The sequence below is a fragment of the Mesoplodon mirus genome, assembly GCF_964341445.2.
Source record: "Mesoplodon mirus genome assembly, chromosome: 5".
In the NCBI taxonomy this organism is placed as follows: Eukaryota; Metazoa; Chordata; class Mammalia; order Artiodactyla; family Ziphiidae; genus Mesoplodon; species Mesoplodon mirus.
The window spans coordinates 106,050,351-106,068,068 of record NC_138980.1 but is presented as its reverse complement, the minus strand read 5'-3'; the positions used below and the strand labels follow the sequence as shown (position 1 = coordinate 106,068,068).

General features: G+C 40.5%; 1 protein-coding gene across 7 annotated transcripts in view; it reads right to left on the bottom strand.

Annotated features, from left to right (window-relative positions):
• The window catches only part of ERAP1 (endoplasmic reticulum aminopeptidase 1), a 128,972-nt gene that overhangs the window by 7,317 nt on the left and 103,937 nt on the right, over positions 1-17,718 (bottom strand). For all 7 annotated transcript variants that reach the window (XR_014294268.1, XR_014294269.1, XM_082623634.1 and 4 more), the window contains 13 exons: positions 16,144-16,278; positions 14,946-15,066; positions 13,509-13,663; positions 13,040-13,153; positions 11,704-11,835; positions 7,937-8,068; positions 7,718-7,789; positions 6,069-6,223; positions 4,511-4,590; positions 3,761-3,944; positions 1,989-2,145; positions 1,121-1,305; positions 264-425 (listed from right to left, as the gene is read on the bottom strand). Coding sequence is in view for 5 of the 7 variants with exons in the window: in XM_082623634.1 (XP_082479760.1) it covers positions 264-425; positions 1,121-1,305; positions 1,989-2,145; positions 3,761-3,944; positions 4,511-4,590; positions 6,069-6,223; positions 7,718-7,789; positions 7,937-8,068; positions 11,704-11,835; positions 13,040-13,153; positions 13,509-13,663; positions 14,946-15,066; positions 16,144-16,278 (1,784 nt within the window). In the remaining 2 variants the exon portion in view is untranslated. The remainder of the gene's footprint in view (positions 1-263; positions 426-1,120; positions 1,306-1,988; positions 2,146-3,760; positions 3,945-4,510; positions 4,591-6,068; positions 6,224-7,717; positions 7,790-7,936; positions 8,069-11,703; positions 11,836-13,039; positions 13,154-13,508; positions 13,664-14,945; positions 15,067-16,143; positions 16,279-17,718) is intronic.

The following is a 17,718-nucleotide window of genomic DNA, read 5'->3' as shown; positions in this document are numbered from 1 at the left end:
ACAAAAGTAGCTAAGATAGGTATATCCAGTGTATATTTCTAAATGTGTTATTTTAAAGATACACAAATACATACTCCTTTAAATATTTTTCCTGACACCCGCTGCTCTCTAATTATTTACCGTACACATTAGATGTGTGCCCTCTTACATAAATGTTCCCAGCAGGAAACGCAGTTCCTGGCCAAGAGGACAAAAACAGATGCCAGAAGGATCTGATCTAATTTAATTCCTCTTGGCTACCCGAACATGAATGAATTACTTACCACTGAAGCTTTTCTTTATTGTGGGTAATACAGAGAGCAAATTCAATTTGGTTTTTCTCAGTACTGGACAATGACGATTGATATTTACTATAAAGAAAATCCCATCCTTCTGGGTTCTGGGCCCCTACAGCAAACACTGCCAAGGTCACATCGCTGGGCAGCCTGTGGAAAAGAACACACCCAGGGAGAGGCTGAGATGAAGGAAGTGCGTTTGCATGCACGAGAGAGACAGATTATGAAACGGTAAACTGGACCCACAATCAGAGAAACATGCCTGGAAATATAAACAAAAATAACCTCTTTCCTTCAGTAACACTTTAGGAAAGAAGCAAGAGAAAGTAACTGAAAGTAGGTTTTAAGTAGCCTTCTCAAAAATACATTGTGAAATGCCACTTCTATAAACACCTACATTTCTAACATACTTTAAGGATGCTGAGTGACTCAATAGGTGGTCACTTTTCAAGTCAAAAGAAGGAAGTTCAAACTAGACTTAAAATGTAGTCCATGAACAAAAGTCAGGAATCCAATAGGACCACCTGTTTGTAAGCACTTTTATAAATAGAAGCATGTATATTGTTGGCTTAGTATTTCCTGGATGGGACTTAAGCTCCAAGTCTAAAAGGACTGAATCCCTGCCGCCAGCCTCCCCGTTAACCAAACCCCCGGCCTCCTGTCAGGAACTTAAAACAGAAAGTTGAGCAATGCATAGATAAGTCTAAAAAAAAAATTATTTTCCCAAAAAGGACAGCAGGGGAAACTTGTCTATACTTGTTTTTTCTCCCAACATTTAGCAATGATGGTGGAAAAATAAAAGATACCCCTTATCTGAACAAACTGGTTGTTCGATAAAAACAGACCTCAAATTCCCATTGGCTTCCTGCCACTGTCTGAAATAGCCTTCTGCCTTCTGCACACAGGGCTGGTACTTGCGCACACAGGCCAGGAGAAGCAACTGACTCCGCAGCATTCGCTCTGAGATGGAGCCCTCATCCGTCCAAGTCTGCTTATCAATGAGGTCCCTCAGCAGCCTGATGAGAAAGGCCTGTGGGAAAGCCACATGTGTCACCAGTCCCGTCCCCAGTCATCTCGTGGTTTATATAATCCAATACACCCTCAGGTGATGGGGATTATTTTTTAAAGCTTAGTCCAGTTCATATTTCCAAAACCATGCAGTTGTTTATATTTAATTATAAAAGGGGTCAAAAGCAAGAAATGATGAATGATTTCAGTATTTGTGTAACAATCTTTTATAAATATGTCCTTATCTACTTAAAATCAGGATGAACTGCCACTTTCAAAGCAAACTAAAAGAGACAGTTGATAGGACTAAATTTTGAGAGCAAATTATACAAGACGTCATTACATTTTGCCAAAAGTAGCAATTTTGTGCCTCTTGCTTAAGTACCTGAGTCCCAGAAAATCTTAATAGCAACCACCACAATACAGAAGTAAAGTGACATAAACAATTAGCCAAATGAGGGAATGGCAAATCTGTGAAACTTAAGAACAGAATCTAACAATATCATGCCTATTTTTAGTGCCAAAATAAAACCAAAGTCTTCACTGGTCAACCCAAATACTGAGGTAACTGTGATTTTCTTTAAAATATATCAAGATATATATAAGATACATATATAATATACACCATGATAAGAACTCTTTTCCACACCTACCCCAAAGCAAGCCAGTTATCTAAAAACTATTCACCTTATTTCAGGCTTTTACCTTGAACTGAGTTTCCACGTCATTCATATCTCTTTTCTCCATTAACTTATACATAGGTATCAGTTCATTCAAACCCTGGAACACTGGCATGATTTCAGTTTCATGTTTCAAGTACAAGGTTAAATCCAAGGCTTTTTCAATGGATAGCTTTCCAATGCTGGTCAAGAGACACCAGGGTTAGCAGTTTAAAAGAAAATCCAGGAAATCAACTATTTGTTTCAAAAGTTATTTGAACAACCTTCCAGCAAAATATTCAATCGGATATAAATGCTCCCTTATAAATAATGACCTTTCCACTAACATCTTTCCTGTCACATACATCACAACATGTGGCATGTTTACACTGTGAAGGAACTTTCTCAAATAATAGAGCTAGGGTTGACTAGCTCTATGAGTTGTGGTTAAGATGCGATGGGAACAGGTCAGCACCTGTCCCTCTGTGAAACGTCGGACTGTGCTGAACTTGCAGAGTAAAATGGAAAATTTGATCAAAGATCCTTCAGGAAGCCTCACCTGAGACTGCCACTCAGTCACAAGTATGAGTCCCTGGAGTCAACACATTCTTGTCTCCATTTCAAAAAGAAACTGAATATAGGGCTCCCCTGGTGGCACAGTGGTTGAGAGTCCGCCTGCCGATGCAGGGGACGGGTTCGTGCCCCGGTCCGGGAAGATCCCACATGCCGTGGAGCGGCTGGGCCCGTGAGCCATGGCCACTGAGCCTGCACGTACGGAGCCTGTGCTCCGCAGCGGGAGAGGCCACAACAGTGAGAGGCCAGCGTATGGCAAAAAAAAAAAAAATAGAAACTGAATATAGATATCAATTCTTCATTCTAGAGGGTTGGTGTTAAACATCTCAGTGGTAGGGTGCACGCTCATGTAAATAAACACAAAATCCCCTATGATGTCATCAGTAATGCGCTATGGAAGGGAATATTTAGGCAGGTCAGAAACGGCTAGATAAGCAACCCCTATCTTTATGCCCCACTGCTTTCTGTCACCTCAAGAGGCCCAGGAAAGGAAGTCCACAACATTTAGAGCAGAGACATGTGGGGCTGAGAATTACAGTATTACCTCCCACTTGGGTGATTCCCCTTAGACTTCAGTTCTACCTAAATATTGAAGAAGGTTGAGTTTTAGGCTTGGGGAACATTTCCTGAAAAGCCAATGTTATGGGGCAAAAAAAAAAAAAAAAAAAAGAGTGAACACTATCCGAACCCACTCAAAGGTCGTCTGGTTGGGCCACATTTTATGAGCCATAAAGATGCTATGCAGTTCAGCTATCCAGTTTGGGTGGGGTGGGGTGGGAGTCGGGCGTGTGGATATCTCTCCTTTAGTCGGAGGATGTAATGCTGACAACTTGGGCCTGGGCCACTTGGTCTTCTAAGAAGCCTTCAGGATTGTCAGAGACCCAGCGGGGAGAAACCTGATCTGTTACAGCAGGGCCAGAAAGAGCTGCAGGACTAGGCTTTAGGGACCAGGCAAGGGGCTTCTCCAGGATGTTGGTCTCTTGGTTTTCTACACTTTTACCTCAGTCTGATCCGAGTCGTTAATGATAAAGATTAAAATACAGATTCCTTACTTTTGCCTTACTCAGCGGACGCAGACAAGAGGTTAATCCTAAGACTAAAAGCAACCTTGAATTGTTAGAAGAACTTAGGAGAAAATACCCTTCGACTTCTTATTAGCAATCACTTTCATCTTTAGAAATCAAGGATTTGAATGATAACAGCAGCTTTCAGAAACAAACCAAGACTGTGAAGAGCTTGTATTACCTGACAAGCTGAAAAGCATTGTTAATGAGACTGGCCCGATCACTACTGCTGATGGCTGTGTGTTTTCCTTTTAAAAGGCCAGTCAAAGAATCCCATCCATCATCCTCATAATGCACTATGTAATAGCCATTCATTCCAACATTAAATTTGATCCATTCCACCTCTTCTGGGAGGATGAGCACATCTAGAGCAAATAAAATAAATCATAGCTCCATTTTCTCTCGATTGGAGAAAGCTTTTCTGATCAGAGACTGGACAAGGAAATTAAAGGCGAGTTTAATACTGAACAATTTTAATACTGAAATGAGTTTCATATTGAACACATTCCTTTTAGAAACCAAAAAACAGCATCCCAATAGACAAAAGCCAATACTAGTTTTAGACACTAATTTTGTGAGATTTATAGGCCTATGAGAAGAATGTAATGTTTCAGGCCATATGTATGATATAACCCAGCAATGTTAAAGTAAGGGGAAATTTTCCCAAGTATCTCTTCTCCTCAGCATTACATAACTCAACTGTTTTAATCCCTATCTGGCAAGATATTGTCCTTCCTTTTTTGCAACCAGACAGTATTTTCAAACCTATATTCTTCACTAGAAATTGAGTCACAGATCTGCTTAAGATAAAGGCTGACCTGATCCTTTTTGTTTTAACCAAGATAAATAGCAAAGGAAACTTATTATCTAAGTCCTACACATTTCCATAGTTCCTTCTTGAAGAAAGCTAGTTAGTTCCACAGCAAATTACCTGTTCTTGTCTTCAGCAGAAATCGCTGGACTGAGTCTGAGTTGCTGGTAATGAATGTCAATGGGACATGCCACAGGTACCTACAAGAAAGGAGGATGGATTTGTTCATTTGCTGATTCACTGCACCAAGCAGTTCTTAAATCTCCTACCATGCTCCGGGCACTGGCTCATTGAAAGAAGGATGGTACCCAAAACTGCTACAGTAAAGAGCTCAAAACATCCCCAGCCCATTTTCCAGCTTTGTAGGAGTGGCCAGCTGGACACTATTCATTCTTCTTGGACTCCTTGAATAGAGCTAGGAATTTGGGCTCAAGTGAGCCCTGACAGCCTTTGCAGTGATTGCCTCAAGGGATCTCAGGGTGCCTAACTTTAAAAATGTGACCACTAGTAATGGCAGAAGTTGACAGCATGTGCCTTCTAAATCATATACTCAGAAGAACACAGCATCGCTTCTGTGGAATTCCTGCCAAGGATGCATAAGCTGAATCTGATTGTGAAGAAACAGCAGAAAACCCAAATTAAAGGACATTCTCTAAAATAGCTAGCCTGTACTCTTCAAAAATATCAAGGTCAAGAAAGACAGACTGAGGAACTGTTTCAGAAAAAAAGAACTAGAGAGATGTGAACAGTAATACAATGTGATCCTATATAAAATCCTGAACCAGGTTTCTTTCTTTTGCTATAAAGATATTATTAGGACCACTGAGGAAAGTTGAATAAGGTTGATACATTTGATAATAGTATTTATCAAGTTCACTTCATAATTTTGATAAAGGTACTGTGGTTATATAAATGAATTCTCTTGTATTTTAGGAAATACTACACTGAAGTATTTCAGGGTAAAGAGGAAATCATGTCTCAAACTTACCCTCAAACATTAAAAATATATATATATGCCATATATATATAGAAAGAAATAAAGATCATATTTTTTGGAATTGTTTGATATTTTAGGTTATATGGAGAGAGAGAAAACAAATGTGGTAAAGAGTTAACACATATCTGGGCAAAGAATATATGGAATTCTTTGCTCTCTCCTTATATTTTCTCCATAGGTCTGAAATTATTTCAAAATAAAAAATTTTTTAAATAGTGTCCATCCAGGGTCAGTCAAGTTGCAGTGTCTCATTTCCAGTGATGTCCTCTGTAGTGTTAAGCTGACAAACAGGTTCTGGGATCTAACTCAGACTTCCAAAGAAGAGAATGGAGTCTCTTGTATTTCCCAGAAATCACCTAAATGTTTATGTCCTTAGCTCCAACCCAAATGCCAGGCACTATTGTTATTAAGTGGCAAATGCTTATACTGGAGTTGATTTCAAGCCAGTAACTGGAAATTACCATCATATCTAACTACAAACCATGAGAATGTTAAAATAATTATACATCATCTTCATCCGTTTGAATAGATGGTGGTGTATAAGTCAAATTCATAGGATATATAGATTTGATTAAAATATTTTAGCAACAAAGTTAAGGGCACTACTTCAAAAATAAGGGTTCACCCTACAAGACAGACGTTACCTAGGCAACAAAATGAGTTTCTCTCTGTGAACGTTACCCAGTTTCTGGGGCGTCGTCCGGGCCTTTCACATAGTGCTCTTGCTTCATGTGTACGCTCCTCCCTTTCACTGTGATGGTTATCAGGGGAAAGCCCTTCTGAAGCGTCCAGGTGTTCATCATGGTTTTCACATCAAGGCCTTCCTGTCGCCAGTGCTGGTTTATAAGAAAAAGGCAGATGCGTGACCCACTTGGACCCAACTCTAGGAAAAGAAAGAACCCAAGCTTGTGCTCATAGGGCTGCAACCAGTGAAGCTCTTCTGCATCCTTTCCCCTGCTCCCTTCCCCTGCTCCCTGTCTCCAGCCACTCATGCCCATTAAAGCACTGACTGTTTACTTTTCATTCTCTTCCTGTACACATAGATGTCTTGAGAACAGGTACCACACCTGGTTCTCCTGGACAGACCTTAGCTTGGCACCAGGCACAAAGCAGGACTGTGAATGAATGCAGGGGGAGAAGGGACAGAAAGTGGCCACGTGTTCAACACCTACATAACGATGCTGGCTCTCAGACAAGCAAGGTGGGGAAAACATGTTCCATCAAGAGCCTGTACTTCCCAAGTGATAACACCGACATGGCTCATGCTTAACAGGTGGCCGTGAACTCAAACAAGGATCTATTCTTTTTTTTTTTTCCCGCGGTACACGGGCCTCTCACTGCCGTGGCCTCTCCCGCTGTGGAGCACAGGCTCTGGACACACAAGCCCAGCGTCCATGGCTCACGGGCCCAGCCGCTCTGCGGCATGTGGGATCGTCCCGGACTGGGGCACAAACCCATGTCCCCTGCATCGGCAGGCGGACTCTCAACCACTGCGCCAGCAGGGAAGCCCAAGGATCTATTCTTTGATACTAAAGGTTTTCAAAAAATACTTAAGAGCTAATAAAAGGATAAAATGTACTACAGGACACATCTAGTAACTACTGAATAAAGCTGTCTCTAAAAGCAAAAAAGCCAAGAAAATAAAAATCTGGTGGATAAAATCCTGTTGAATCTCCAGACTCACCCTCAGCTACCTATGAAAATACTCCACAAGGCCAGATAAACAGAGACTCAGACTGTATTGTGATTCAGGTGTTATAAATTCTTTATAGTTTAGCAGTTAAAGACATGAGTTAGATCTAAATTCAAATCCCCACTCTACAATTTACTAATCATATGCCTTTGGATTTCATATTCCCATCTGTAAAAATAGGGATAACAGTACTCGCGCATAGGCTTATTGTGAAGAGTAAAGCAGATAATACACATAAGTGCTTCAAACGTGCCTGACACATAGTCAGTGCTCAAGAATGCTCACTGCCGTCATATGTTTTTTCACAAATGAAGAGCTATGGAAATGATCTACCTGATCTACCTGATCTACCACAGAAACATGTCATAAATCCACTGCTTTACAGAGAGTGAAGCTGAAGAAATTAGTATCAGTGAGATGTGGTACCAAAGAAGGCTGGACAACTCCTTTGCACAGATAGATTTAAGAAAAATTGTGGAAGGCTATCAGTCTGGTATAGTTTAAACACAACCTTATCTATAGAGAGACTGATATAATCAAGGACCTCGGAAAGTTCGGCACAGAGCTATCTATCCTTCAAAGAAAATGGAGTAAAAGAATATGCTTTGGGGGAACATGTACAGATGTAAAAACTTACTGAAGATGAAGATGAATGTTCACCTCTAGAACAAAATCCATCCATTCGTTGTGTGCCCTCTGTAGGGCAAATCTAAAAACCAAAAATAAACACATCACTCAGTTCTGTAAAAAACACTCATGATTCTTCTCAGAGGGATTAATGTGGTGCAGAATAAAAACAAAACAAGGTAATAGGCCTGTCAATCCCAAACACAGAGATACACAAAAACATACTCACACTTGCCATGCTATTCCAAAGGTCCTCGTTTTTTGTGTTTTTATAGCTATACTTCTGCAGATATTTTACAATACCACTTTTAAATGCATCGGCACCAAGATAATCCCTTAGCATATTCAGAATACAAGCTCCCTGAAAAGACAATGTAAATAGTAAATAACCGTTAGCTGTAGTTTGTCTCCATCCAATCTACCCTCACACTATTTTGGAGTCATTCTTTAAAATGCAGATACAGTAACTTTTTAGTGTCTAGCAATTCGTGGAACAATTAGAGAAAGTGGGTTAAACCTGGACCTGTCGAGGCAGGGGATCAACATGACTGTTTATGCGTTTAGTCCACTGGAACTCTTTTCTATCACTAACCAAGCCTCCCCAACATCTGCGAGCTTCCATTATTCACAGGTGAGTGGACAACGTACAGACTAAAACTGGACTTGAAACACCACGTGGCTCTCCTACTGCCACTCCGGGGTGGGAGTGGGGAGGGATAGAAGCAAAGGTGAGTTAACAGGTGAGGAATCTTGGAGCCCAGGCAGGCTTGAGCAAAGAGAACTGGCAGGGCAAGAGTAACAATGAGAAAGGGAGCAAGAGAATTCCTAAATACTCTGCATTCCCATGATAAGAGCTCTTCTCCCCTCCACTCCCATTCTTGTAGATCATGGGTCACAAACTCAAATGCCTCCAGTGGTCAGACAGGTGACAAACGAGGGAAGTAGTCCAAGGATAAAAAAAAAATGTTCTTTTACGTTGTTTCCCCCTGAACTTTGCATACAACTAACCACCAAGGACTCCTCCTTCCTTCCTCCTTCCCTCTCTCTCAACACACCACCCTCTTTCAAGTCTTCTTTTCCTAAGAAATCATGATTCCCTCTTCCGAGAAAGCCCTTTCTACATCCTTTACTCCCTGAAAAGCCCCAATTCGTCTTTTTTTCTTAATTAATTTTTATTGGAGTATGGTTGCTTTACAATGTTGTGTTAGCCTCCACTGCACAGCCCAATTCATCTTTAAGACAAAACTCAAAATCTTCTTTTCTGAGAAAATTTCTTAGGTTCCCCCTAGGCAGAGGTAGTCTCTCTCTGGTTCTAGGGGATCATAGAGTCACTAGATAGGCAAAGCCCAGGTCCCTGAATGTCTACATGGTGTGCATATTCCTGCCAACAGGACTGGTGTTTTTTTTGAGGTATAATTGACATATAACATTAGTTTCAGGTGTACAACATGAATAAGTACTTGTATATAGTGCAAAATGATCACCCCAATACACCTTGTTAACATCCATCATTACACAGTTACAAATTTTTTTCTTGTGAGGAGGACTTTTAAGATCTACTTTTAGCAACTTCTGAATACACAATACAATGTTATTAACTATAGTCGCCATGCTGTATATTATATCCCTGTGATGTATTTTATAACCTGGAAGTTTGTACCTTTTGACCTCCTTCACCCATTTCACCTACCGCCGCCCCTCACCCCTGGCAACCACCAATCTATGAGCTCATTTTTTGTGTGTTTGTTTTTACATTTAACATATAAGTGAGATCATACAGGATTTGTCTTTCTGACTTATTTCACTTAGCATAATGCCCTCAAGATCCATCCATGTTGTCACAAGTGCCAAGATTTCCTTTTTTATGGCTGAATATTGCACTGTGGAATGGTCACTTATGGAAACAATTATCTTGGCTATTGTAAATAACACTGCCTGGAACGTGGGAGCGCACATAACTCTTTAAGCTAGTGGGTTTTGTTTTCTTTGAATAAATACCCAAAAGTAGAATTGCTGGATATGATAGCTTTATTTTTTAATATTTTGTTTTCCATAATGTTTTCCACAGTGGCTGGACCAATTTACATTCCCACCACAGTGCACGAGGGTTCCCTTTTCTCCACATCCTTGCCAATACTTGCTACCTGTCTTTATGAGATGAGCCATTCTGACCAGCGTGAAGTGATGTCTCATTGTGGGTTTTTTTTTTTTCTTGCGGTATGTGGGCTTCTCACCGCTGTGGCCTCTCCCATTGCGGAGCACAGGCTCCGGACACGCAGGCTCAGCGGCCATGGCTCACGGGCCCAGCCGCTCCGCGGCATGTGGGATTCTCCCGGACCAGGGCACAAACCCGTGTCCCCTGCAAAGGCAGGCGGACTCCCAACCACTGCGCCACCAGGGCAGCCCTCTCATTGTGTTTTGATTTGCGTTTCCCCAATGATTAGTGATGATGAGCACCTTATCATGTACCTACTGGCCATCTGTTTGTCTCTGGAAGAGTTTCTATTCAGTTCCTCTGCTCCTTTTAAAATCAGATTGTTTTCTTTAGTCATTGAGTTGTATGAGTTCTTTATATATTTTGGATATTACCCCTTGTCAGACATATGGTTTGCAAGTATTTTCTCCCATTCAGTAGGTTGCCTTTTCATTTTGTTGTTTTTTCGTGAAGACAGCTTTTAATTTGATGTAGTCCCACTTGGTTTTTGCTTTTGTTGCTTATGCTCTTATACTTTTGGTGTCATATACCAAAAAAATCACTGCTAAGACCCATGATAAGAAGCTTTTTCTCTCAGTTTTTATGAGTATTATGGTTTCCAGTTTTAACATTTAAGTCTTTAATCCATTTCAAGTTAGTTTTCGTGAATGGTGTAAGATAGTGGTACAGTTTCATTATTTTGCATGTGGTGTTGGGAGAACTAAATGATCCTTTTTTTAAGAGACTCTCCATTCCCCATTGTATATTCTCAGGTCCTTTGTCATAAATTAACCATATATGCATGGGTTGATTTCTGGGCTCTATTCTGTTCCATTGATCTATGTGTGTGTGTATATGTCTGTTTTGTTTTTGTTTTTGTTTTTTGCAGTACACGGGCCTCTCACTCTTGTGGCCTCTCCTGTTGTGGAGCACAGGCTCCGGACGTGCAGGCTCAGCGGCCATGGCTCGTGGGCCCAGCCTCTCCGTGGCATGTGGGATCCTCCCGGACCGGGGCACGAACCCGTGTCACCTGCATCGGCAGGCAGACTCTCAACCACTGCGCCACCAGGGAAGCCCCTATATGTCTGTTTTATGTCTGCTTTTATCTCCTCTTCACTATTGATGGAAACATGCAAACAAGATATACTTTTCCATTTGCTACACATAAAACAGCCAAGCATAATGATAAATGACACATTCTCTGCCTTGGTGAGGATAACAGAAACAGTTGGGAATGGAAGGGAAAGTGGAAAAGCAGAACTCTGATCTCATAAAGGAGCCATGACTTAGCTCCAGTCTATGTTGCTAAGGGAAATACAGGCCTGGTATGACCAGAATCCTTTTTCCCTCCAATCGAAGCCAGAAATCTAGATTTTTTTATAAAATCTCCCAATTATTATATGTGGGCAACAATTTCCAATTCTTTTATTGAACACATTGTGCAGGACAACTGTTTCTGAAGGCACCAAAAGCTATACAAGGGCAGGGGCTTTTGCCTGGTACAAAGTTGATGCTCGATCAAGACCTATTTATTGAAGGATAAATAAAAAGCTTCTGCAGGCCATGAACATTCAACTTAAGACAGTAAACAAAGTGACCACAATATAATCTTTAGGATTTTAAGCTAAACTTCAAGTTAGGCCTAAAAGAGTTAACTCTGGGCAGCATGGGTGAGAAGCGAAGGAATTCAATCTGGGCTAGTCCTTATGAAGGGAAAGTCACCCCAAAACACTATCTATAACCTCTCCACCCCACATTTTTAAGTGTAGGGTCCAAACTGTACCCTTATAATCCATTTTTACCTTTTCATAAGAAACTTCATCAAATATCTCCCGAATCTGAGCAGGATTCTCCACAGGTGTGGACACAGGGTGTGAGGAGTTTAACGCATCTACCTCCATAGCATTAAAACACTTATCAAAGAAGTAATCTTCCTATTGAGACAGAAAAAAAGACAACATCACCAATGATTTACATTTACTTGAAAAAAATACGAAATGAGGATGGTCTGACCTGGGATAATAGGTTTACACTCTAATTTTCTAATCTAACCTATTCCATATTTATAGAATTTACAAAATTAAATAGAATTACTATCTTCTAAAGAACAGCCAAGAAACAGTGATCTTAGATCAACACTGAAATTTTTGTTTAAATACTTATCACCTTAGAATAAAGAAAATTTCCTATTAAAAAGAAAAACATTATGTTTACAGTCCAACAGTGCCAAAATCAGAAACTAAAATGTATAGTGATTTAAGTATCTCCAATCATCATCTATACTATTTTAAAGCAAAGAAATTTAGTTTTAAAACCATGTAGTGAAAGAAAAAGTAATGAAAAAAAAATCCCAACTATAACCTGATTAGGGCATATTACCCAATAGAATAATATCCATACGTAATCATTTTTATTATTAAAGACTATGTGGAAACAGGAAAATATTTATGATCCACTGTAGTGTAATAATTATATGTACATTATAATTATAACTACATATAAGTTATGTGTATTGGAAGATGAAAATGGGATATGAATATGTACAAATGAAAATTATAATATGATAAAGGATTGTTTTTACATAAAGTTTCTTTTTCATTTTACTGCATTTGATTTTCACAAGTTAAACACATGATTTTTAAAATCAACACGTAGAGGTTCCAAAGCATTAAGTCTGTGACCCATGAGTCTAGGTTCTTATACAATCAAATGTACAATTACCTTAAACATAACTCATCTCATTTGACAAGTAGGACCCTATTGAAATAGCAGCAATCTGTACCTAATACTTCTTCAGTGAGCAACCTGAAGGTTGGGGAAGTGGTATGGAACAGACAGGTTGTCATTATTTCTATTTCTTTGATATTAAGGGAAGACAAAATTTAATACTAACTTCATAACAATCATAGATTTGGAAATAAGCAATTGAGTTTGGAAATAAACCTTCGCAATGTATCTTTAAAGTTCACTAGCACTTTGGAAGCCTGATTCGTATTTAACCTCCCAGGGAAGTTAACAGTCTTTCTATGAATTCCATAATCTAACATCAGTAAGTATTTTCCAGCAACATTAAACAACACAACAGATTGATCTAAAATGTAAAAAAAAAAAAAAAAAAAGTAAGTAAATACAACTTACAACTTTCAGTTCTGGATGAGTCACACTGACAGACACGAACTCCATAAATTTGGCAAATCCCTCATTTAGCCAAAGATCATTCCACCATTCCATAGTGACGAGGTTCCCAAACCACTGAAAGGAAAACATTACTCAGGTTATTCACAGATTTCTATGGAAACTAGATTATCTATGTGGCCATAAACGTCAGACATTCAGAAGGAAATATATTTTATATGTGTAAGGTCAGTATATGAATGTTAACATTTATAAAGCTAATATTTTTTTCAAAGTAAAAAGAAAAACTTCGCAATGTGTATTATGAAACATGGTACCTAATGCTTTAAAGAAATAATTTTTTCTTCTGGGAAAAAAGACATAGTAAAAATGAATTGGTAGAATTCATACAATAGTATGAACAGCCTATGTCCCAGAAAAGCAATATAGATATAGTTAACATTTTTTTGAAAGTGTGATTGAGCTTATATACCTGGTGGGCGAGTTCATGGGACACAGTCATCGTGATGCCAAGCTTACTTGATGCAGAAGACTTTTCAGCATCAAACAGTAGAGAAGATTCCCTGTATGTTGTCAGTCCCCAGTTTTCCATAGCACCAGACTGAAAGTCAGGAATAGCAGCAAGATCTTGGGAAGGAAGCAAAAACATCTTACCAATCTCAAGCTACATGTTGCCCAAACACACTAACTTTCAGAGTGGATGGGTGTAGGGATCAAAGAAAAACTACGTGGCTCACGCAGAATCATGGATTATTCTAGACTGAAGAACCTTTCACAATAAAGAAAAAGGACTCAGTGACTCATAGAGTTACTTTGCTGCTGCAAGACAAAGTCAGGCTTGGTTTTCAGACCTCCTGACTCCATTTCTAATTCTCTGACAAGGTGCTTGGGGACTAGACAATTTTAACAACTGTCTCAATAATCCACTCGACCTTTGATGCCCAAGACTCCCATACACCTAAAAACTCAAACACACAGTAGTTTGTTTTTTGGGGTTTTTTTTTTTTGTGGTACGCAGGCCTCTCACTGTTGTGGCCTCTCCCGTTGCGGAGCACAGGCTCTGGACACGCAGGCTCAGCGGCCATGGTTCACGGGCCCAGCCACTCCACGGCATGTGGGATCTTCCCAGACCGGGGAACGAACCCGTGTCCCCTGCATCGGCAGGCGGACTCTCAACCACTGCGCCACCAGGGAAGCCCACACACAGTAGTTTTGAGGGCTCATGTAAGAAAGAAAATGCAGATTTTCTTATGCTCTATCAATGAATTCATTCAAAAAATTCATTGAGTACTCTATGTTCCTACCAAATGTGTGCCAATCATGAAAAAAATGCAGCCTCTGTCCTTTGCTATCTGCCCAATAATATAGCTGTGCTTGTCTTTAAAGTCAGAAGGCAAGGACTTCCTTGGTGGCGCAGTGGTTAAGAATCCACCTGCCAATGCAGGGGACATGGGTTCAAGCCCTGGTCTGGGAAGATCCCACGTGCCATGGAGCAACTAAGCCCATGCACCACAACTACTGAGCCTGCGCTCTAGAGCCCGCGAGCTACAGCTACTGAAGCCCGCACACCTAAGAGGCCATGCTCCTCAACAAGAGAAGCCACCGCAATGAGAAGCCTGTGCACCATAATGAGGAGTAGCCCCCACTCGCCGCAACTAGAGAAAGTCTGCGCATAGCAACGAAGACCCAACGCAGCCAAAAATAAATAAATAAATAAATTTTTTTAAAAAAAATAAAATTTAAAATCAGAAGGCAAAATTATCTCCATGACATGTGCCTCAGGAACCTGCCAGGTTTTAATGACTTGAGGGCCTGCCGAGCTGAGGAGGGAGATGCCAATTAGGAGGATATAATCTACTGCTGGGGTCAGTAAATGCCACTCTTTGTAACATCTGTGCCAAATCTATACCTTGTTTGGATAAGGGATATGGAATGCTGAAATAATCCTCATAAAATTCTAGAAGAGTCACCGCGGCATCCAGTGCATAATCTGCCTGATTTATCTTGTCTGGAACAGCATACACGGAAACCTGAAGAGAAAGGTATACGAAAGTTATCCAAATGCCACAGTGGCTTCTCTAGAAGACTGACATTAACAGCTTCATATTGTGGGATATGGTTGCCAATATTAAGAAAGACAATTGGAAGTTCTATTTCTTATATTAAGGCTGACTGTTCCTGATCAACCCCCCTTCTGAAAACTACAACAAACGCTGGATAACAAATACAAACATGTCTTTTTAAATGTTTACATGAGATAGTGAAAAAGTAAAACAAACTTAGTTGCCAAAAATGAAGGGACAGTAGAACCCTGGGAAGTCAGCAGAGCACTGCAGCCAGCTTCTGCCCTGAGGACACTGGCCCAGTACAGATGGACCTGAGTTTGGGTTTTCACGGCATTAAAGAACTCAGGGGATAGGAGACAAAGTCCCAAGCCCGCCCAAGGTGGGAAACCTGATAGGAAATGTACCCCTATTTAAATAAATGAGGTAACTTCAAATAAAGTGTCCCATCCCTCCTCTCCAAAAATCTTATTTGCATTCAGAGCCACAGCATACAATTGAGTAGGTTGTTCACTACACAATGGTACCCACCCAAGTGGCAAGTGCTCTTTGAAACAAGATCTTTTTCTCTAGTACTCCAGTATTCCCTGGCCCAAATGCTCTCCCCAGAGCCATTTAATACTCCAGGCAGACTGCTCTATCTTACTTCCTTCCCATGATTAGAAACCCCCGCTCAGGTAGTCAGTGACATTCACTTCCAAACTGCGTGAAATTATACACAGGAGCAACCTTAGAAACCATTGCAGGATCTAGTCCAACTTACACATTTTAAAAAAGTATAAGCTAACTTCCAAGGGGAGCAGGGTAAAAGGGAGCAGAAAGTCAGTTAGTGGTGGAGCCAGGACCATGACCCAGGCCAGGCCAGGCCTCACCACATGTTTTTGCTATTAGAACCCCACTGTAAATATGAGTATCTGAGACAACGGGATGACCAACCAACTGGTTTGCCCAAGACTGAGGGGATTCCTAGGATGCAGGACTTCCAAGACAGTCCCAGGCAGGCCAGGACAAGCTGGTCACCCTATGTGACAATTACAGGTTCACCTTGATGCCACTTTTGGTCATCTTGCTGACAGATTTAAAATCTGAAACAATGAAGGCCACCAGGTAGGTGCTCATCTTCACAGTCACATCAAAATGGTCTTCTACGAGTCCTTCAGCAACAGTCACAGATTTAGCCTAAAATCAGAATAATTGAAATCATCAAATACAATTACCCAAGACATTGAAAACATTTTATAAAGAGAAATTTCCTAACTCTCAGACATACTGAAAGTATATGACATGACATTTGTATAATTATTTAAAAATATCTCTTTCCGATATCTGATTATAATTTAGACATTAAGGCCAAACCATTTTACTCCATTTCTTTTTTTATCGAGACATAATTCATACACCATAAAGTTCACCATTTTAAAGTATACAATTCAGTGGTTTTTATTATATTCACAGTTATACAACCACCATCACTTAATTTCTTTTAAATAATCCAGATGATCACAAACTGACTCATATTTGGCACATGAGGATTGATAACATGGGTGAGACAAAGCAAAACTGAGATTGCTGGCTTTGCCAAGATGTAGCTCACTTAAATACAAGGTATGAGAATGATCTGGAAATGCAGTGTCTAATAGGGGTCACTGAGGACAACCTAAAAAGAGCTTCTACTTTCCTAAACAGTTGAAAGTAACCCATGCCTGGACCTGACCCTGCAAAGCCTCCTCCAAACTCTGATTTGCTTCACTGGAATCAGCTTTTCAATGCAATCAGGGAGTAGCCTTGCAGAGTAGGGTTGGGGTGATAAGGTACAGTCTAAGATGTCGGCTTCCAGAGAAGAAAGTCTAATGCCTCAGCCAACAGAAAGCACTGGGCAGGACCCTGGAGAGAAGACCAGCCAGAACTAATCTGAGAAATTCCATGTTAACACATGCATTTTTTCCTATAATCTTATTTCTGCCTCTTTCTCTGCTCCCTTATCCTTCTTCTTTTTTTTTTTTTTAAATTTATTAATTTATTTATTTTTGGCTGCATTGGGTCTTTGTTGCTGTGCACGGACTTTCTCTAGTTGCGCCGAGCAGGGGCTACTCTTCGTTGCAGTGCACGGGCTTCTCATTGCAGTGGCTTCTCTTGTGGCGTAGCATAGGCTCTAGGTGTGCAGGCTTCAGTAGCTGTGGCATGCGGGCTTCAGTAGTTGTGGCTCACAGGCTCTAGAGTGCAGGCTCAGTAGATGTGGCACACGGGCTTAGTTGCTCCGCAGCATGTGGGATCTTCCCAGACCAGAGCTTGAACCCGTGTCCTCTGCACTGGCAGGCGGATTCTTAACCACTGCGCCACCATGGAAGCCTCACCTCATCCTTCTTTTTAGTACCCACCAGCCACAAGCTATGGTGCCTGCTGGTCACCCTTTGGTCATGCAGACCCTAACTCTGATAGCCAACCTAGGTTTACTCTTGAAGGACCCGAAATTACCTTTCTTTTTAAAATGCCTTCAACCTACCCCTAACAATAATTTCTATTCTTGACATTGTTTTAATTATTAGCACAATGTCAAGAATAGAAATTTAGATGTGATTAACTCCTGCCCCAAACACTTCAGTGTTCCAAAGGTGTATC